The 23,099-nt window shown below is 41.9% G+C and overlaps 1 protein-coding gene across 1 annotated transcript in view; it reads right to left on the reverse strand.

Moving 5' to 3' along the window:
• Window positions 1-23,099, reverse strand: part of LOC145412431 (uncharacterized) — a 258,467-nt gene that overhangs the window by 23,682 nt on the left and 211,686 nt on the right. The window contains exon 26 of the mRNA XM_080282316.1: window positions 11,426-11,665. Within this exon, the coding sequence (XP_080138442.1) occupies window positions 11,426-11,665 (240 nt within the window). The remainder of the gene's footprint in view (window positions 1-11,425; window positions 11,666-23,099) is intronic.

Consider the following 23,099-nt stretch of genomic DNA (forward strand, 5'->3'; position numbering starts at 1 on the left):
ACATTTCGGCAGTCAACCCAGACACACCTGCTGCCTTCCCCACCCTCATCCTGCCTATTGCCTCACTCACAGTAGCAGTATCAATCAAAGGCCAAGGGCCAGACACTGGATCTGCTGGCTCCAAACCTTCCCTGTCCCAGTCAAACTCCTCATTCAACAACCGGTTATAATGCTCTCTCCATGCATCTTTAATATCCTCACTGTTCACCACTACCCTTCCTTCATCATTCTTCACACACTGCTCACCTATGATATCCCGATTATCCCTCTTCACCTGACCTGCCACCCTAAATATATTTTTCCTTTCCCCATGATTTAGGTTATCAAGTAATTGTCTCTGTGACTCAGACTTTGCCCTGTATACCTCTCTCCTAGCCCTACGCTTGGCAGCCAAATATTCCTCTTTGCTACCACCCTTCTTCCATTCCCGGAAAAGCCTTCTTTTCTCCTTAATTGCAGCTTCTACACCCTCATCCCACCACCAAGTTACTTTATGTCTTGGTGGTCCTCTTGTCCAGCCGCATGTTACATCAGTAACTCTCAAGAAATTGTTCTTGAGGGCTCTGTACTGTTCATTAACGCCTCTGTCTACAGCTCCCTGTTCAGCCACCACTCTCCTCAACTCGCTATAGAAGGCATCCCTTACTACTTGGTTTTTCAGCTTCCATATTTTCCTCCTAGGTACATAAGTCCTCTTTTTCATCATTTGTTCTTTAAGCACCATATCACAAATCAATAGTTTGTGCTGCTGCACACACTCCTCACTTCCTATAACTTTAACATCCCTCACTAACCTCCTATTGGCCCTCCTAACCAGAAAATAATCTATCTGACTGCTAGTGGCCATATTTGCGTAAAAGATGTGGGCTTTGATATGACATGATAACAGCTTTGGTAGAACATAATAACAGTAAGTCACAGGTAAAAGCAGTGGAAATGGGGTCATTAGGGAATCTGTATAAAGTGCACAGGGTGAAGAGAATATGAATTAATGCAATTTACAAAAGGTGTGAAGTAAGAAAGTCTTTTAATAACAAGGTAGAATACAGTGTATTTAGATAGTGTGATCATGTGGAGAGAAGGAATGCCGATAAGATGGCGATGAAGGTATACAAAAATGAGTGAGTTTGTGGGCAGGAAGAGGCATGTTAGGCCAAGAAGGTGGATGCATAATGGACATGAATATGTAGGAAAGCTAGGTATGGGATGCTGATGAGGTTAGGGAACTGACAAGGGATCAAGTTGACTGGATGAACTACTGGATGTCCAGAACAGTACATAACAGGAGTTTGGCCCCCCCTCCCTTTTTTTTTTTTTTTTTTAATATAACTTCACAGTCAATGGTGTGGTAGGTAGGGGCACTCACCATCTGCTCACTTAATGTTGTGCTGCTCTCGGGTGTCTGCCCTTTCCTCTCCTCCATCCTTCTTTCCATCTATCCTCTTCTGTCTTTCTTTCCTTCATTCTTTCCTCTTTCTCCTGCCTGCGGGTGACTTTACACTCCCTCTTGTGTCTTTCTTTCCTTCATTCTTTCCTCTTCCTTCTGCCTGTGGGTGACTCTACACTGAGTGACAAGCCAAATGGTTTCCTGTACACCAGGAAACCATTTACTAGGCTGGGTGGTAACCATATAACCAAATTTTGGCTCCTGGTGGTTTAGTGGGTAATAAAGGTGCTCCAATCGGATTGAGCCGGTGAAGGTTTATATCCAAGGAGTGGTTTGGGTTTATTGTTCACGTAATGCCACTCAGGGATGAGTGAGGCTGGTCACTGTCATCTTAAATGCCAAGACCAACTTTCCTAGCCCCAAGCTCCTACGCTCCTCATGGGGCAACATAGGATTAGATGATGGATGGATGGATGGACAGTCAATGGACTCACTCTGACAAGTATATGTGAAGTTTCTATCTATCTATTGCCAGACACTTAATCCCGTAAGGGATGGCCACAAACAAATAGCCTCAATGTCCCCCTGTCGCCTGCTATTTCACTGCCCTCCCCCCAGCTCACATCCCCCTCTCGTATACCTCTCCACTCCATCCCTCCATCTCATCCTTGGCCTCCCCTCCCCCTTCCACCTCACTCACATAAATTCTCCTTGTTAGTCTCTCACTCCATCCTCTCCACATGGCCAAACCACCTCAATGTATTTCTCCTAACTCTTTCTACCACATCCACACCACAATGCTTCTGCCCAGTTGCGTTGCGGCAGGGACCCTGGGCGGCGATATCGGTTGCCGATATTTTTGCAACTTCCGCGCTCCATTGCATGCCATAAAATGCATCTAGGAAGCTGGGATTTGCACTGTTAGGTGCATCTAAACTTTCTATTCAGTATGGCAAGAAAAAAAAAAAAAACAATTTTCGAAACTTCAAAAAATGGCACCAGCGGCGGCCTGGCGTGCACGGAGAATTCTGGGCCTTCGGCCAAGGAGGGGTTAAATGCACTCACATTTTTCATTTCCTCATTACCCAACCTCACTGTACATTCAGTGACTTCTTATCTATCAAAGACCATAACTTTACTCTTCCCTATATTCACCTTTAGATTCCGTTTCTTACACACTCTCCCAAACTCAATCATCAAGCCTTGCAGTTCCCCTTCATCTTCGCTTAACAATACAGTATCATCTGCAAACAATACCACAGGAAGTTTTCAAATGCTGTCCTCTCACTGAGGCAGCTCCAACATTCACTGCCCTACCTTGTATCTCTTTTATATCGTTGTCATCGTCATCATCTAATCCTGTGCTACCCCATGAAAAGCATAGGAGCTTGGGGCTAGGCAAGTTGGTCCTGACATTTGAGATGAGAGTGACCAGCCTCATTCATCCCTGAGTGGCATTATGTGAACAATAAACCCCAACCACCCCTTGGATATAAACCTACCCAGGCTCAATCCGATTGGAGCGCCTTAATTACCCACTAAACCCCATCCATATACAGATTGAACAGCCATGGAGACATGACACATCCCTGTTTCAATCGAACATTCAGACAGAAAAATTCACTCAGTTCACTATCCACACACACTGCAGCCTTAGCACCCTCATACATACGCTTCATGCCAATCAACAACGTCGCATTTACTCCACATATTTATCATATTTTCCACATTCCTTGTCTATCTACTCTGATCTTCTATAAAGTTCCTCTAAAAAAAAAAAAAAAAAAAAAAAAAAAAAAAAAAATAGAAACAAATGTGCAGACATTTAGGCCTGTGAAGTGGAGCCAATACACCCATTTCACTAGCATACTGAGTTATTTCTCTCTTGTATTTCTCTCTCTTTCCTTTCCTTTCTGGGTTCTACCTCACCACATCCTTATGGGTAAAAAATAATCATGATGATAATTATTTTTTTTCTAGGCAAGAATAAGCTCTCATGAAAATATGTGGGACTTATAACTTGCATTAATTTAGGACTGATATGCATCCGAGATGCAGTAGCATATGCTGTAATGACAAGGCAAGTAATTTTAAGGGAGTTAACAGGCAGCAGTAAACAGAAAAAAAAAAATGAACGATGAAAGACTGGAATATCTTATTGGTGGAAAGGTAGAAAATGAATGAATGTCACATTACTGCACACACAAAAAAACTATACCGGTAGCCTTTAACAAAGTCCCTAGAGAGGTGGTACAGTGGGCAATGAGAAAGCTTGGGACTGAGGAGTGACTGGTTAGGGTGGTTATGGCTATGTATGGGTGCTCGCACCCAGGTAAAGGTGAATGGAGATTTGAGTTATGAATTTTCTGCAAATGTTGGTGTGCATTACGGGTCAGTCTTGAGCCCCTTTTTGTTTATCATGGTACTTGAAGCTCTCTCTTGTGGCTTCAGAAATGGACTGCCATGGGAGATGTTGTATGCTGATGATTTGGTATTGGTTGCAGAGAATAAAAGGGAGGCAGAGGAAAGACTCAGGAAGTGGAGAGATGGTATGGGGCACAAAGGCTTAAGAGTAAGTGCAGATAAAACAAAAGTGATGGTATCTAGAGCTGGTGGCAGTACTGTCACAGATGAGGGAGAGTAGCAATGTGTGATTTGACATAAGGGCGTGGGAAGTAATTCCATCTTATGCAGTGTTTGAAATAAGTGGTTACATAAGAGATGTAGTGATATTAGTTGTAGACTGCAAGATAATGCTGATTTCACGTGTGCAACATGTCAGGGAGAGCATGTGGAGATTGTCATGTGTGAAAGGACTGATCTTGCTAGGGAGTCTCTTGTCAGGGAGAGCATGTGGAGATTGTCAGGCATGAAAGGATTGATCTTGCTAGTGCGTCTCTTGGGTGTGTGGAAGTGTTTTGTTATTTTGGAGACGTGGTATGTGCTGGAGGTGGGACTGGAGCTACCTCTGTGGCTAGCGTGAAGAGTAGCTGGAAGAAGCTGAGGGAGCTGTTGCCTCTCCTGACACTGCAAGGGCTCTCCCTCCATGCTAACAGATCTTTGTATGCAGCATGTGTTAGGAGTGTAATGCTGTATGGTAGTGAGACCTGGGCAGTAAATGAAGAGGCTATATCCAAGCTTAAACATACAGAAATGACCATGATTAAATGGATGTGCAATGCATCCCTGAGTGCAAAGCCTAGGGGGGCTAGGTTTATGATGGAAGAGTCGAGAGGCAGGATGGGCTGGAGTGTATTGGTGTTGTAATGAGGGGAGGTAGATTGAGATGGTCTGGGCATGTGTTGAGGGTGGGGGATGATAACTGGGTGCAGAAAGTGAGAAGTGTTAATGCTGGGGTTGGGTTGCGAGAGGCAGACCGAAAAAGACCTGGGATGAAGTCACTGAGCTTGACCTCGGGGATAAGGAAGTGAATAGGAAAGCTGTCAGAGATCGAGCAGCATGGAAAGCCGCCATAAGGTGACCAAGGCCGATCATTTAAAAATAAAATGAACAAAACAACAACAAACAATTTCAGTACAAAATGACAGTTTCTGTTGTCTATATCAGCTAGTCTCAAACTCATTGCCATGCTTATTGTGTCTCTGTACAACACATACATGCAGCGCACACACACAATAAAAAAAAAAAGTTCAAAGCAAATAACATTTACATCCATGGCTACATTATGTAGTCACATATCACATATACTCTTCACAGTACCAGAACCAATTATCCTGGTTTCCTAAATATTATCACATTTGTTTATATTGATTAGATTCTCAGATCAAAGAAAAATGATGAGACAGTACATATAATACTCCATAAAAATCCACAAAATGTGATGCTACTAAAAGTGCAGTATTTATGTAAATTTCTGCTATGATCATTATTATTGCATTAAAAGTGCTGTGCCATGCTATTCACTTCCAAAGATAACTACAACTGAGAATATCTAAAAAAAAACCTGACATATAACTCTACACAAAATCCATGACAATGCATGAATTATCCTTGCTGCAGTGCAAAACTTTAATGAAATAACAACTATTCTGGATAAACCTACCTTAGTCATTGCCTGTACCTAACAACTTCTGGTACTGTAAACAGCAACACACAAACTTATGCTTAATCAGAATGGACAGTTCGTTCAATTTTGTAACATCATAATGCAACACAGCATTAGTATGTCAAGCTTTTCAATGTTACATACATATTATGAGAGGTACAAGTAACACTTTCCAAAGGAAGAGCTTGTAATGAGTACTGTATATGACAGAAAACAATAAATGATGACACAGCAATTAAACTGTCATGTCAGTTTAAAAAATAATCAAACAGCAAATATCAGTGGTACAATACTTAACCAGTACTGTATAGAAATCTTGAAGTTTTGGAAAGCCTGATGTTAACAGCAAAGATGTTTCTGCTTAAGAGCACATATTGTAAGTACAGAAACTACTGCACACAGCAACACTGTGATAACATAGTAGTGATCGCTGTTAGAAATAATTTCAGGCATACTATACATCCTTGGGTAAGTGAAGCAGGTATCAGGATCATGAGTACAGTAATGTTAACAATATGAAAACTCTACCATGCAAAACCACATAGCACTGTTACCCAAAAATATCATAACATTCCTTCACTTACTGTAGAAAAATACACAAAATACAAGAGTTGCCTATAATAATAATGCACTACCTACTACAAAACAAACTACTATTCAATATCTTAGAGAAACAATGAACTGACTTCAAATAACCTCAAAAATATGAATAATGGATAATGTTAGAGATGATTCAAAAGTGCTGAAGCCATGGCATTCTTACTTTACATAAACCTGGTCCAATACAAACAATGTAAGAACTAGCTCAAGAGGAACACAGTGAATATGGCAAACTGCAGCATACGAGATAAGAGTGGATAAGAGTACACTACTAACATATAACTGTGTGTGTGTGTGTGTGTGTGTGTGTGTGTGTTCTTACCTAATTATATCTTAACAGAAATGAGTCAATCTCGTACTGTCCCGTGTATTAAACCATTTTCATCATACATACCTTTAAATTTAAGAATAGTTTTGGCACACACTATTTAATTTGCAAACACATTTCACCGATCAATTGCCCTGCATGGGAAACTGAATTTCCTTACGTCTTTATCGTCTCTCTTTTTATGTTGTTTTTTGCAGTGTCCTCTTGCAGATGATTCCCCGTAGATTTTATTCATTTATGTCTATTTTCTCTTTCCCTGAGATGCATGTATATGGCATAATCATGTCTACTCTTTTCCTTCTCTCCTGTGGTATTGATAAATTCAGTATTTCTAGTCTTTCTTCATAGCTTAGATCCCTTATGCTTGGTGCCCATCTTGTAGCAGACCTCTGAACTTTTTCGATCTTATCTATGTGTTTTTCGAGTTGAGGACGCCAGACTACTGATGCATACTCCAGGGTTGGTCTGATGAATGATGTTATTATCTTTCTTAGCATGTCTTCATTTATGTATGTTAATGCTATTCTCATATTTGCAAGCAGTGTATACCTGTTCCGTACCTTCTCACTGATGTGGTCAGCTGGAGATAGTCTGTTATTGATAATCACACCTAGGTCCTTCTCTCTTTCTGATACGTGTAGGGTTTTACTTCCTAACTTATAATCCCAATCGGGTCTCTTCCCACTTTTACCAAACTTGATTTCATGACATTTGTCCACATTGAATTTCATTTGCCAGGTACTCCGTTCATGAGGTTTATTTAATTCTTCTTGTAGCTCTTTCCAAAAGTCTTTGTAAGTAATTTTCCTTTCATATTTTTGCTTCAGCAACAAACATATTTAGATAGCTTTCATTTCTAATGTTACTATCTATGTCATTTATATACACTAAAAACATAACTGGTGCCAGCACTGAGCCCTATGGAACTCTACTAGTCACTTCCCTCTGTGATTAGTAATATCCCCTTAGTACTGTTCTCATTTCCTTTTTTCTGAGAAAATCTTGCATCCAACATTACAGTTTGCCTTGGATTCCTCCCTGATGGTACAGTTTCCATAAAAGTCTTTGGTGTGGTACTCTGTCAAATGCTTTCTTGAAATCTAGACAAATACTGTCCACCCATCCCTCTCTTTTCTGGAATGTTTTTGCAAGTCTGTCATAGTAGCTAAATAGATTAGTAACACATGATTTTCTCTTTTTTAAACCAAACTGCCTTTCTGTTATCATATTATGTTCATTTAGATGGTTTACCCAAACTTTTCTTATCAACTTTCCAGTATCTTACTTAAAACACTGGTTAGTGATACTGGTCGGTAGTTGAGTGGATTTTGTCAATTCCCTTTCTTGAATAAGGGAACAATGTTTGCTTTCTTCCAAATATCAGGTAATTTACCTTGACCCAAGGATTCCTTGAATATTAAAGATAATGGTCTACTTAACTCCTTTGCACATTCACATAGCACCCAACATGAAATTTTGTCAGGACCATTTGCTTTTCCTTTGTCTAATTTACTTAACTCCTACTGTATTTCTTTTTCTGATATTTGTATATCTGGTAATATGTTTGGGCATGCATGTTCCATATCATCCCTCTCAAAATTTTCTTCTTCTGTAAAAACTGATTGGAAATTATTATTTAGTGCTTCACAAATATCTTTCTCTTGTGTACAGATGATCACTTCATCCGTAATGGTTCTGCTTTGGATGTAGCTGTAAAATAACTTCAGCTGATCACTACTTTTGTTTATGATGTCTTCCTCAGACTGTTTTGGGGCTTCTCTCCTTATTCTTGTATATTCGCTTCTTGCCTGTTTATAGTTGTTATGTGCCCTCTCAATATTGTGTCTTCTGTATCTATTCCACAACGTCTCTTTTTTCTTCTGGTTTTTGACATTCTTTATTAAACCATTTCTTTATTTTCATTTCTGCTTCTTTGTGCTGAGGGATGTAATTTTGGGCTCCTATTTCATAAAAATAACAGAATTTTCTATATAAAACTTTTAAAATCTTGTCAAAGCTCTTTTTCCCAATCGATTTCTAATGAGTATTTCTTTAGGTTTGTGGTAGGTGGGGGCGCTCACCATCCACTCACTTGATGTAGTGCTGCTCTTAGGTGTCTGCCCTTTCCTCTCCTCCATCCTCTTCTGTCTTTCTTTCTTTCATTCCTACCTCGTCCTTCTGCCTACGGGTGACTTTAGACCCCTTCTTCTGTCTTTCTTTCCTTCATTCTTTCCTATTCCTTCTGCCTGTGGGTGACTCTACACTAAGTGACAAGCCAAATGGTTTTCTTTACACCAGGAAACCATTTACTACACTGGGTGGTAACCATATAACCAAATTTTGGCACCTGGTGGTTTAATGGGTATTATGGCGCTCCAGTCGGATTGAGCCAGTGAAGGTTTATATCCAGGGGCTGGTTGGGGTTTACTGCTCACGTAATGCCACTCAGGGATGAGTGAGGCTGGTCACTCTCATCTTAAATGTCAGGACCAAATTGCCTAGCCCCGGGCTCCTACGTTCCTCATGGGGCAATGTAGGTTGGATGATGAATGAAAGAATGAATTTCTTTAGGTCATGATAGTTGCCCTTTTTGTAGTTAAGGCTCTTTTACTGTTAACTATGTCATATGCAATCCTGAAGCCGCAATTTAATACTGCATGATTGCTTTTACCGAATGGAGGGTGACACATAATACTGTCAATATCATTTTCTTGCGTAGTAAATTTAAGATCAAGTACGGATGGGACATCAAGTCCTCTTTTTCTAGTGCTTTCTTTCACATGTTGCGTTAGGAAAAACTCCTGCACTAGGTCCAGGAGCTTTTGTCCCAACAGAGGTGTGTGTGTGTGTGTGTGTGTGTGTGTGTGTGTGTGTGTGTGTGTGTAATTCATCGGGTCGGTCAGGATCACTTGATGGTCATGATGGTCAGCTTTTACCCTCCCGGAAGGGAGCTGAGAGCTCATATAGTCCGATCTAAGGGCAAGGCTGTGACCTTCACACAAGCACACACCCGTCCCCTTGCTCAAGGGGGACAGTAATCACCCACTTCGTCAGTGAAACTTTTCGCAACCTGAGCGAGGCGCGAACTCCCGTCCACCAGTTGGCAAGCGGGAACGTTACCACTGCACCAGCGAGCGGTGTGTGTGTGTGTGTGTGTGTGTGTGTGTGTGTGTGTGTGTGTTATTACAGATAGTACATTCAAACAGACAGATAGATAGACATACAGATAGCTATATAGATACAGGAAGATAGATATGGATAGACAGATACTTGTAGATAGATAGTGACAGACAGAGAGGCAGGTAGGCAGGCTGATGTACAGACATACAGACAGACACAGACATTCAAAATACTGATGTGCATTTGTCCCTCCCAATTTACTGGCTTGCTCTTGTTGACTTTGTTTATTCTCTGGTAAATAAGCCACTTAAAAGGTTAGTAAACCATCTCAAAATGCCCTAGTTTAAAGATGTGTTTTTGGATGCTTAAACAACCTATTGTTAAATTTTCTTAAAATAAGCTTGAAACAAATAGATTCTAAATCTGGTGATCTGAGGGCACTGCAGAGGGTTTTAAGTAATAACATGGTTAAATTACAGCTGTACGGACCCTTCTGAGGGGGATTTTATTTATATTTTCAATGAAATTTGTAGTTTGTTGGGGTCTGTGATCCCCAGCTCCATGCATGGGTGAGGGATGACTATACAGGCAGTCCTCTACCAATGTACAAACAACTTACATATAATTCAAAGATATGTACTGTACACTACAAGGTTTCTCAGATGCAATAAAAATATATGGCAAAATATATCAACAGTTCTGAACCAAATGCATGAAGTACAAAAATCAGCCAACATGTAGATGGCAACACTGCATCAGTCACTTCGTGCCTACCTGCTAGCATACTGCCACTGCCTGTATGTTACCACATGTTCACTTTGTTGTTATCCTTGGATGGATTAGCATTTGTGTGTTTCCTGATACTACAGACATTGTTATTTCCTCAACATGACTTCAAAATGAAAAAGGGGTGAGGTCTGTGGCAGTAACCAGCATTCTATTTCAATGGAAATGAAGCTAGACATTATAAAAGAAGTGGAAAGGAACGTGATGCAAAATAAGGTAGCATGTTGCCTGGACCTGAATCGTTCTTCTGTGAACACAATTGTCCAGGCAAAAATGCAAATTTTGGATGTGTGAAACATCCTGTCCCAATGCAGTCAACGATAATAAAATAGGAAAAGATGTCCAGTGAGTGAGGAAACACAGAAACTTTTAAGCATGTGAGAGAAGCAACAAAAATTACTGCCTTGTAGTCTAAATCTATTTCAAGAAGAAGAAAAACTTTATTTGATGACATCAAGAGTAAACATGCTGAAAATGCTCCTAACATGACCTTTAATGTGAATCATGTATGGTTCCAATGCTTTAAGGCAAGAACAAATCTGATACACATGAAAGTGAGTGGTGAGCCAAGCTGGACTTGTATATGTGGGGGGTGAGGGAGAACACATATTTTATGTATAGTATAATCCCTCACCTCTTGTTGGGGTTATGTTACATGGAAATCCAAGAGAAAAAAATGTTCATAAAGTTGTGTAACCATAACCCTTTAAGAAGGGCTCTTAGTGCCGCAATTTAACCTAACAATGCCCTAAAAATCCTTTGTAGTGCCCCTAACATCATCAGTCATTAGAATGCTGTACAGTATACTGTTTACGGTGCATTTTGAGATAATCTGACAACAACATTTTGCTAAACTATTCCAAAATACAGTTAGAACTAATGTACTTTATGATGGTTTACTCATTCAAAAAATTCAATAATGGAGTCAGCAAAGTTGAGTACCACATAAGATATGAATGACTGCACAAAGAGACAGGCATACAGGTAGAGAGATATAAATGGAGGATCAGGAGACAGCAGAGGATATACAAAACTGCCAACACAGTAATAAAGGGAAACAGCCAATGATGATTTACACAAAAGAAATAAGTGGGAAAGACTCCAGAAAAAGTAAATCCTGAGTAAGCCAAATACTTACTACAAATCTGTTGACCTTGGGTTTGGGACGATCACTGACGGGCCGGGATGCCTCCTGGGCCTTGTTCTCAAACATGGCGCGGAGGTTGCGGGCCGTGTCGATGGAAGGCATGCACTCTTCATCATCGTCTTGAGTTTTCTCACTTTGGTTGTATTCATTGTTACGCTCCACTTCGGACTCCCATCTCTCAAATTTGGCACGCAAGGAAGCTGCCTTTCTGGCACTCTGTGAGGAGTTAATCTGTGTAGCAGCAGCAACAAGCAGCACCAGCAGTGGCAATAGTGGCCAATTTGTACATAGTCATGAGCAGCATGGTAAGAGAAGACATTATGCACATTTTTATATTTTTCACCAATTATAATGTCATAAAAATTTGCCAACATGTGCACAGCCCAGTATACAGTAAGAGTTTATTGTAGTATGTCAATAAGTCATACATAATATAGTTTGAGTTTGAGAGAATAAAAAAAAAAAAATAGAGAATTTGGAATTTGACAGATTTGCAAACATTAATGCAACAGAAGGCAAGATTTAAAAGTTGTCAGTAAAACAATCACAGTTAGCCATATTAGTATAATGTTAGTAAGTTAGTCCATGGGAGCAATAGGAAGACCAATGTAAAAACAAAGAAGAGTACCGGGTATGTAGTAATCCAGAAAATATGCCAAGAGCAATTAAGCAGTGAAGGGAGGAGCAGGACAGATACAAGCCACAAATTAGAAATAGTGTATAGTATACATGAATAAAATTAATATGGTATACCATTTTAAATTGAAACAATCATCAATAAGGAAAAAAGTACAAATGAATTATTCTGAGGAGCTGTATCGCATAAAAATGTTAAAAAATACTCTTTGAGTAAATCTGTACAATTGCTAACTTATCATATAGAATATAGGTTTTGTAACAGGCTTGCATTTATCAAGCTGTGAATTAAACTGACATGGTATATATATGAATATATATATATATATATATATATATATATATATATATATATATATATGTGTGTGTGTGTGTGTGTGTGTGTACACTAAAACCTCACTATAATGGTTTAACTGGGGCCCAAGCCATTCCGAAAAAATCGATATTCTGATAAAAGTGGCATTCGAACTTTCCTTTGCTAACCCAGAATTTTTCTGATATATCAGACATTAGTCTGGAATGCACCAACTTCTTTTTTTCATTAGCACTGTTGCTTCATGACTTGTTATCCAACTCATATCCAGCAATCTACATCCTCAAGATCCTGACCCACTCCAATGCCCATCGTCAAGGTCATGACAACCACCCAATGCCCATCCAACACCCATCATCAAGGTCAAGACAACCACCCAATGCCCATCCAACACCCATCACCAAGGTTACGACAACCACCCAATGCCCATCTAACAGCCATCATCAAGGTCACGACAACCTCCCAATGCCCATCATCTAGGTGACGACGACCACCCAATGCCCATCCAATTCCCAATATCAAGGTCACGACAACCTTCCAGTGCCCATCCAACGCCCATCATCAACATTATGACAACCATCCAGTGCCCATCATTAAGGTCATGACAACTGCCCAATGCCCATCATCAAGGTCACAACAACCTACCAAAACATCCTTATCCACCACCATCCCCCTGCCCAATCTGGACTGAGATTAGGCAGTCCGGACCGTTTCTGGCTTTATCAGACTTTTCCTGACACATAAGAATTTAATCCACTAGGCTCCTTGAGTTTGATAAATGCGAATTCCGGTATACTGAAGTCCGCTATATCAAGGTTTTACTGTATATGTATATATACTGTGTGTATATATATATATTGCTCATCAGAAGTATCGAGCGCCTTGTCAGGGCGCGCAATACTTTTGGCGAAAAAAGAATCACCCTTTTTTGGTACTACAAATTGAGCCAGATGTTTGGGCTGCTAACAAGACGTCACGGCAGCCTGAGGCCTTACTGTGCGCTGGTTGGCTGCCGCCTCAGTTGCCTACGGGCTGCGTGAGAGAGAGCAACTCCGCCGCTCCTCCCTCTCTTCTTCTGCCATTTATTACCTAGTGTCCCGCAGTGTTTTGGCTTTCGCCACTTTGTTATGGCCCCTACCCGTGAACTTTCAAGTGAAATCATAACACAGATCATTGCTCTAAAGGAGGCAGGCCACCCCACAAAGGAAATTAGTGATTTGGTTGGTGTGGCTTGATCGACAGTGCGGAGGTAATGTGCCCGTTTTCAAGTGGAAAATAGTGGTGACATTCCTACAAAGAAACCACGGGCTGGTAGGCCTAGCAAAACTTCCCCGAGGTCTGTTAATGTGTTAAAACGTGCAGTGGAGTCTAATCCTAGCGTGAGTGCAAGGAAAATTAAGGAGAGCAACCCGAAAGTGTTTGGCGAGGTTTCAGTGCGCATGGTGTCTCAAAGAGTCCATGAACTTGGTTACACAAGTCACAGGCCTGTGAGAAAGCCTCTTCTTACATGTTACCAGCGACTTCATAGGCTTGCCTTTGCTAACAAGTACCTTAACTGGGGTGAGGACCAATGGTTGTCAGTGTTGTGGTCTGATGAGGCAACGTTTAGTGTTACCCGTAATCGAGAAGCACGCGTGTACCAGCGCAAAGGTAGTGACCCGCTTGACCCCCGTTACGTGGAGAGCACAGTTAAACACCCTGATTCACTTATGGTATGGGGTTGTTTCTCTGGGAAGGGTTTGGGGAAGCTTGTTGTGCTTCCCAAGAACTGCAGAGTGAATCAGGATGTTGACCTGGAGCTTCTTTGTGATCATTTACCTGAGTCCTTCGAGCTCACAGGTGCATGAGTGTTTCAGCAGGACGGTGCACCTGCTCATAAAGCCAAATCGGTCACCAACTGGCTTCGTGACTGCGAGGTCTCCTTCATGAAAGACTGGCCAGGCAGTAGCCCAGACCTCAACCCGATAGAAAACCTCTGGTACCTCGTAAAGAAGAATCTCCAAGGGAAGGACGTAAGCTCTCTGCCCAAGCTGGAAGCAGCCATTCGTGAGTCCTGGGCAAAAATACCACCCCAGCACCTGAGGAACCTCACCCTTTCACTTCCACGACGTCTCAGGTCCGTGAAGAAGCGCAAAGGATACCCTACCAAGCATTAAAGGTAAATATAATGCATTATTTACATGTTTTTTCAATGTTGAAAGGTTTGTTTCGTAGGAGGGATGCAGGGCGCTCGATACTTCTGATGAGCACTGTACATATAGATATATGTATATATATATATATATATATATATATATATAGATATAGATATACAGTATATACATGTGTATGTATATAGCTACCACAAACTGAATTAGGACCTCCCCCAACAAGGTATTAAAAAACACAGAAATCATAGTACTGTATATCACAATGTTTGTTCACAAAATGCCATTCATTAATATGAAATCATGTTCTTATTCCTTTTCTTTCCTTTACAGGTGGCTTTACATTGAGTGACAGGCCAAATGGTTTCCTGTAAGCCAAGAAACCATTTACAATGCTGGGTGGTAACCATATAACCAAACCATACGTGCTCCCTACGTGTCAACAAGTGGGATGGTGGAGGGTTGGTGCCCCTCCCTGTAAAACAACTGACTCAGTGTCAAATGGCCACCCTTTGCGGAATTATGGTGTCTGGCAATAGATAGATAGAGATAGAGATGTTTTCCTTGTTTTTCAGGACCAGTTGGATGTGTTTTGGCATGGAGTCACTTAGATCTCTGAAGTAATCTAAGGACATTTCTTTGCACCAAACATTTGTCAGTTCAGTCTTGAGGTTGTCCAGATTGGGTGTCTTCTTCTCTGCCATGATTTTCTTCATCTTTGCCCAGCAGTTTTCTATCGGATTTAGATCTGGACTGTTGCCAGGCCAGTCAAGGACCTCCATCTGATTATCCTGAAGCCATTTTGTCACCTTTCTTGACCTGTGACATGGAGCTGAATCGTGCATGAAAAAGTCGCACTCATGAATAGCAAAAAAGTTTAACAAATGATCTCCCAGAACTTGAATGTACCAGCCACCATTCATCATCAAGTTCTTAGGAAGAAAGTAGAGGCCTCCCCTACCCAGTTCACCTGAGAAACATCCCTATACCATTACTGACTGTTGGTGCTTAACAGTCGGCACCATGTAAGCAGGGTCATATCGACTACAGGAGGCAGGGCAACAAACCTTGACAGAATGCACCTGGAACACTTGAAATGTGCTTTCATCGGAAAATGTAACTTTTCTCCACTCATCCAATGTCCACTGTGCATATTTTTTGGCAAACTGAATGCGCTGCTTCTTCATGCAGTCAGTGAGATGTGGTTTCTTGGCTGCGGTGCGGCTTGGCAAACCCAGCTCCTTCTGCAAGCAGTGTTGGATAGTTCAAATTGAGATGTCTTGTAGCAGCTGGGGATGCATTCTCTTCAATTCTGCTGCTGTCAGTCGAGGATTCTTGATTACTTCCTGTCACGAATCAAATTCGCGACATTTCCCTTTTGTGAGAAGCCACGAACAATTAGTGGAAAACTCACTGTGTATCGTTCAGTTAACCGCTCATTCGGACGGAAGCTTTGTCAAATCAATTTTTCACTGTCATACGTGATTGTCTCTGTGTGAGACATTAGCGCTTCCGTTGAGCGATTTGTTTTGGGCGCGTTTCGCTCACTCGACCGTTAAAAAATGCGGCCTATCGCTCCCATTTCTTTCCCAAGACTTACTTAGTCCAGTGTTTGCTCTGACGGAGAGAGGTCCTGTGCTCCAGAAGTGTGAGAGAAGAGGTCGCTAGCACCCAGACTCCACTGAGTACAGTTTCTCCAAGCTCCCACCCTTGGTGATACACAGCATTCACTGACTAGTATTTCCTTTTTGTATTTTCCTAGTCTTAAGAGTTTAATTAAGGTGTTTTTTCCTAGGCGTAAGAATTTAGCTCTTGTGTGAGTGAGTGAGTGCGATCTCATTAATTTGATTTGAAATGCCACGTTAAATTTATTTTGTAATCAATAAATTTAACAGTTCTTTTTATTGAGCTTAATGTTCATTTCTCCATAATTAAGCTTATTTTCCATATAGCTCCTAGCTTGCATAAAAGTTTGACTTTCATAACTGGTACTTAGGCCAGTCTTGTATTAAACTTAAAATCTGTTGTGCCTCCTAGGAGTTAAGGACCGGCAAGAGCCTGATATTATTATTAGTATTACTTATTTATTGTCAGGGGTGAAGTAACTTTCTCCAGAGGCTAACAGTACTAAGAAACAGCAACTGAGTAATTAGTCTCTGCTGTGTACTGTTGAGGAAGTTTATAAATTCTCGTTCTTAGAGAATCGTGCGAAGAAGTCAGCGTAAAGTAATCGTTGCTTGATTTAGTAAGACGATCATTGTCCCTGCTCTTCAATATTATTGAATATTATTATCAATTAAATAATATTTAGCATTTATTTTAAAAACCCCGTGATATTTTAAAAACCCCGTGACAATTGGCGACCTCATTCCAGGATATTAACTCCTAGCTCTAAAGCTATTCACGAGATAGTGCTCACTCGCTCATTTTTAGGTATTTATCATTAAAGTTTATAGGCACAAGTTTACTGGTGTTTACCGTTAATTTAGCAAGTGAATTTTTGATTTATTCATAGAGTACTTAACTCTATTTAGTACTTTATTTTTGGTAACGTTAGACGATTTTATTCGCTCCTGGGTAGCCGCCGTACCCATTGTGTTAATTATTGAGTCTTCTCAGTTATTGGCATTTTTGCTTTATTCTTTTCCAGTTAACTAGATAAGACTGGTCACCACTAGCTTGTGTCTGTACTCTTTACTTGTGTTATTAGCATTCGTTGCGAAGCAGTCAGTACTCAGTCTCGGTTTACTTAATAAATTAGCGCCATGGCTACCACTGTATTTTTACAGGAAGCCAAAGAAATGGGTCTTTTGGACCCAACCGGAATTAAAGAGTATATACTCTCACAGCATAATCAGGAGCAGCAGTGCGAGAATGATGCCCGTGAAGGGTGTAAGATTCAGCGCGAATACGAGCGAGAACAGCGCGAATACGAGCGAGAACAACGCGAACAAAAGCAGAAACAACGCGAGCTCGAGTTAGAAAAAGAGCGAGAACAGCGCGAATACGAGCAGAAACAGCACGAACTCGACTTAGAACATGAGCGAGAACAGCATGAGGAACGAGAGAGAACGTCAATACAAGTTACAACAACGCGAGAGAGAACGAGAGCACGAACGTGCCGAGCGAGAAGCACGTGAAAAACACGAATATGAAATGCTGAAGCTCAAGCGAGATTCCTTGGCTTCAGACACATCCGGTGCAGTTGGTCCAAGCTCCACGAGCGTTCTCCCTGCACATGTCCTGGCGACCCCACGCATCAAGCTTCCTTCATACAAGGAAGGCGAGCGAATCGAGCCGTACATAGCTCGTTTTGAGGACGTGGCAGACATGTATCAACTGGATGAGGCAGCTAAGTAGCTCCAATTTCTTAGTTTATTTGAGGGCCCTGCCCTCGATATTCTCCACAGAATTCGTGGAGACAATCTCACATATGAGATGATGAAAGCTGCACTCACTAAGGCGTATGGTCTCACAGTAGACGACGCCAAAGTTCAGTTCATGCGAGCTCGTCTCCAAGACAAGGAGACAGCTGTCCAGTTCCTCGACCGTCTCACTGCTTACTTAGGTGAGTGGATGGAGAAAGATGAAACTCCTTCCACGCGTGAGGGGATAATTGACTTTATGCTGCGTACACAGCTAGAGAGGTCGTGGCCTGCTGAGCTCATAGCACAGCTTAAGATCTGCCAGGTGAAAGATGCCAGCCAAATGGCAGAAAAGGCTGACGCATTCTTTACTGCATACGGGTATCAAACTCGTAAGCAAAACACCTGGAACAGAAAACCTGATAAATCTGGGAAGCTGTCTCAGACTGAACCCCAGCAACAAGGCCATTCTCAGAATAATGGCCAAGGTCCATAACCACAGTGGAAGGACCAGGGGCAAAACACTCAGAAACCTGAGTGGAAGAGGTACAACAAGTACCCTAACCAGCAGCAGTATCAGCCACGCAACCGACCGTCGGGACAAACTTTTTCACCACCAGCTCAAAAGAGGCAGGAAGCGAATGCAGCCCTCATTCCTCAGAAGCAGCACGGTGGTCGCGTCCCTACCAGTATGGGTACTTCCCCACAGTTCACTAGTCCCACAGTGACAGTGAACCCCCCTCCACAGATGGCCAATGTTCCATCTACACCGGCAATGAGTACGACCCCTCAAGTATCTACTTCACAAGGCACAATGTTTGCCGTATCAATTCAGCAGCCTCATGAGTGGCTAGCTGCCTCCTTCACAGGCCCTCCCACAGGTGACAGTACCTTCCTTGTTCAGCCAGGGTTTGTGGGAGACATTCCTGTGAAGGTCCTGAGAGATAATGGTTCCTCAGGTTGCTCTGTCAAGCAGAGTTTAGTTCGGCCTGAGAAGTACACAGGTCGACAGATCCATGCAAACCTTATTGATGGATCAGTGAGATTGTTCCCTGAGGCATGTATCCAGGTGGCATCTCCATTTTATACTGGTATGACACTTGCAGTTGTCATGCCAGAACCTTTATTTGACCTAATTGTAGGCAACATTCGCGGAGTCAAGAATAGTTGCTCCGATGATGACGCTACTCAGACTTCGGCTGCTGCGGTAACACGAGCCATGACTAAGGCTCCAGACTGTGTCACCCCAGTGATCATTGAATCGCCGCAAGATCTGATGTGTAGTCAACTTGTTGTACAAGAACAACATTCTGACACGACACTTCTTGCCGTGCGGAACAAACAAAAGGGTCGAGTGATTAAGTATTCACGGGAAGGTCGAGCCAAGTTCCTTCGCAAACAAGGACGGCTCTACCGTGAGTCACAAACACCCGAGGGCGAGGTTCGACTGCAGTTTGTTGTCCCCACCAAGTACCGCCAAGCAGTGTTAGAATGGGGTCATTGTTCAGCCTCAGGAGGTCACCTGTGAAAAAGGAAGACCCAGGGCCGTATCCGAGCTGACTTTTTCTGGCCAGGGATGGGACGAGACATAGATAGTTTTGTCCGTTCCTGCAGTGTGTGTCAAAGTAACACCACTAATCAGGGACATGCCCTTCCTGTGCCGTTCGTAACCACACCTGTAATCTCTGAGTCAGTTGAGAGACAGGATAGTGGTGAAGTGAGTGTAGACCTGACGTCTCACTTGTTGGCCCCACAGGACACAGTATGTCCAGGGCCTGTACATACATATTATGTACCGTAGGTTAAGGGGGAAGTTCGAGAGAGAACTCCGCAGAGGCGACTCGAGGCTATGGAAGACCTGAGTTTGCACAAGGATTCTCAGCTTCCCGGTACTAATATAAGTACTGTAGGTTAAGGGGGAAGTTCGAGAGAGAACTCCGCAGAGGCTACTCGAGGCTATGGAAGACCCGAGTTTGCACAAGGATTCTCAGCTCCCCGATACTAATATAAGTACTGTAGGTTAAGGGGGAAGTGAGAACTCCGCAGAGGCGACTCGAGGCTATGGAAGACCCGAGTTTGCACAAGGATTCTCAGCTCCCCGATATTAATATAAGTACTGTAGGTTAAGGCACAGGTTGGGGACCCGTGTGGCAGTTTGAGGCTATGGAAGACCTGAGTTTGCACAAGGATTCTCAACTTGCCGACACTAATCGTGTGCTATAATTAATGGCGACCTCGAATGTACGAAGCTTAGGCTGTCACTTGTATTTTTCAGCTAGAGCGTACTTTTTGCAGCATGTACTGATTGCTAGGCAGAGAGAGCAATTGTAACTTAATAAGAATTTTGTCTCATTGACACTTTTGATGCTCCACCTTAATTGGTTTTGCAGGTACAGCAATGGGTGTAGCAGTTTTGCTGTGCGGGCCAGCTGATTGTCTGCCACACGCTGCCGCCTCTTCTCCTCTGCTTTCGTCGTCGCCATATTATTATTTACTGTGTCATTTTACACGTAGGTACAGTTACACTACAACTGTCACACCTACACCGTGTATTACATACACCACGCTACACAACAATTAGTTGTCAGTGTAAATGTAGAGAATTTTCGCTCAGTTTGACCTGAGTACAGGATTTTCACCGTCGTCACGGAGTTTTTCCCTCAAGCTTGCTTCTATTAACATAAATACAAGTTTTTTTCGCTCACTGGCGACTGCGACTTTCTCCTGTAGCAGGATAGCACACACACCACAGTGTGAATCTTGTGTGACTGAGTTAGGATGTGTACATATATATATATATCCACAAATTTTTTCCCATAAGGAAAAAATTTAATTTTGTAGGGGCGTAATGTCACGAATCAAATTCGCGACATTTCCCTTTTGTGAGAAGCCATGAACTATTAGTGGAAAACTCACTGTGTATCGTTCAGTTAACCGCTCATTCGGACGGAAGCTTTGTCAAATCAATTTTTCATTGTCATACGTGATCGTCTTTGTGTGAGACATTAGCACTTCCGCTGAGAGATTTGTTTTGGGCGCGTTTCGCTCACTCGACCGTTAAAAAATGCGGCCTATCGCTCCCATTTCTTTCCCACGACTTACTTAGTCCAGTGTTTGCTCTGACGGAGAGACATCCTGTGCTCCAGAAGTGTGAGAGAAGAGGTCGCTAGCACCCAGACTCCACTGAGTACAGTTTCTCCAAGCTCCCACCCTTGGTGATACACAGCATTCACTGACTAGTATTTCCTTTTTGTATTTTCCTAGTCTTAAGAGTTTAATTAAGGTGTTTTTTCCTAGGCGTAAGAATTTAGCTCTTGTGTGAGTGAGTGAGTGTGATCTCATTAATTTGATTTGAAATGTAACGCTAAATTTATTTTGTAATCAATAAATTTAACAGTTCTTTTTATTGAGCTTAATGTAATGTAAACTCTTGTTTCATTTCTCCATAATTAAGCTTATTTTCCATATAGCTCCTAGCTTGCATAAACGTTTGACTTTCATAACTGGCACTTAGGCCAGTCTTGTATTAAACTTAAAATCTGTTGTGCCTCCTAGGAGTTAAGGACCAGCAAGGGCCTGATATTATTATTAGTATTAGTTATTTATTGTCAGGGGTGAAGTAACTTTCTCCAGAGGCTAACAGTACTAAGAAACAGCAATTGAGTAATTAGTCTCTGCTGTGTACTGTTGAGGAAGCTTATAAATTCTCGTTCTTAGAGAATCGTGCGAAGAAGTCAGCGTAAAGTAATCGTTGCTTGATTTAGTAAGACGATCATTGTCCCCGCTCTTCAATATTATTGAATATTATTATCAATTAAATAATATTTAGCATTTATTTTAAAAACCCCGTGATATTTTAAAAACCCCGTGACACTTCCCTCTTCAGAAGCGTATCTGTACCTCTGGAAGTCGTCCTCTTCTTTTCACCGCCATACTTGTGCTCTGGTACAACATCAGGTGGCAGGCTGCGCGCTGCAGCAAGAATCTTCATGACGGTTGACTTTGCGCATCCAGTACATTCGCAATCGTGTTGATAGGGACATTATCTTGCCTCCATGGAATGATACGGACCCTCTCATCCCTTGCGCAGTACTTTCTAGGCATGACAACTCAACTCCAGCAAAATAACAGGGCAAACAGTACTGCATATGAAAAAAGAGCGAGGTGCAAGCTCAGAGCAATGAGAACATACACTCCCACTCTCGCTTCTGGGCAAGCATTGACTTGCTGAGTGTTTCACCACCTCCCGCCGACACCAGAGGAGTTGCTGGTTACTTCTTGCCAAAAAATTCACTTGGTAGAGGTGGAAACACAGAGCAAAGACAGACAACTCTACCACAGCAATTCTATGTGTAGGTCCTAAGTCAATTTGTGTTGGTTATATATACATATATATATACAGACACCTCTCACATACTGCGCGATCAGAGAGCGCAGAAACAGTCATAACACAGCCCTTCTTTCCGAGTCCTAGATATGGTCAAAATGCGATTTTGACATGTGCGGATGGAGAAATTGCCCATTTCTTAAAAGAATGTACTACACTGCTACGATAGTCAAAACGCGGGCTGAGGCCAAAAATTATGGAATATTTAGTCATTACGCGTGACAACCGGTCAAAACACGGTAAAAAACAGACAAAATGCGGGCAGATTTAGTCATAGCGTGTTGCATCTGCCCGTGACATATCCCCTTATCCTCCCTGCCTCTTGGCGGTTTGCCAAGACCAAGCCACAGGTTACGCCGATATTTCTAGGTACTAAATGAATGTATGAGATTTGGTACTTATGGTAGTGCTAAGTACATCTGGTATAACTTAGAAAAAAAATGCCAGCCAATTTTCTGACAATGATCTGTGATGAGGATAATATAACGGAAATAAACTGTTCAACTTTAAGACGTCGCACCAGCGTCCATACAGGACATGTCTTTACGAAACTTCAGTAAGTATTAGACCTACACAGTGCACATGACGCACTCAGTCACGAGTCTACTACGAGCCCAGAAGAAAGTGCTTGGATTTACTTAAAAATGGGCAAGCCACAATATTCACAGAAAGTACAAAAACTGGCTAATCAAGGTCCCTGGAGAAGACAAATGGATTTTGTAAAATTTGCAAATGTACTTTGCAAACCTGTGCAACCTTGAGAAACATAGAAACACAAACGAACATAAGAATGCTGCAGAGCCTTTTAGTAGAGTGC

This window comes from Coenobita brevimanus, chromosome 93 (genome assembly GCF_032717465.1).
Source record: "Coenobita brevimanus isolate Jiangsu-jjx chromosome 93, ASM3271746v2, whole genome shotgun sequence".
NCBI classification, from domain to species: Eukaryota; Metazoa; Arthropoda; class Malacostraca; order Decapoda; family Coenobitidae; genus Coenobita; species Coenobita brevimanus.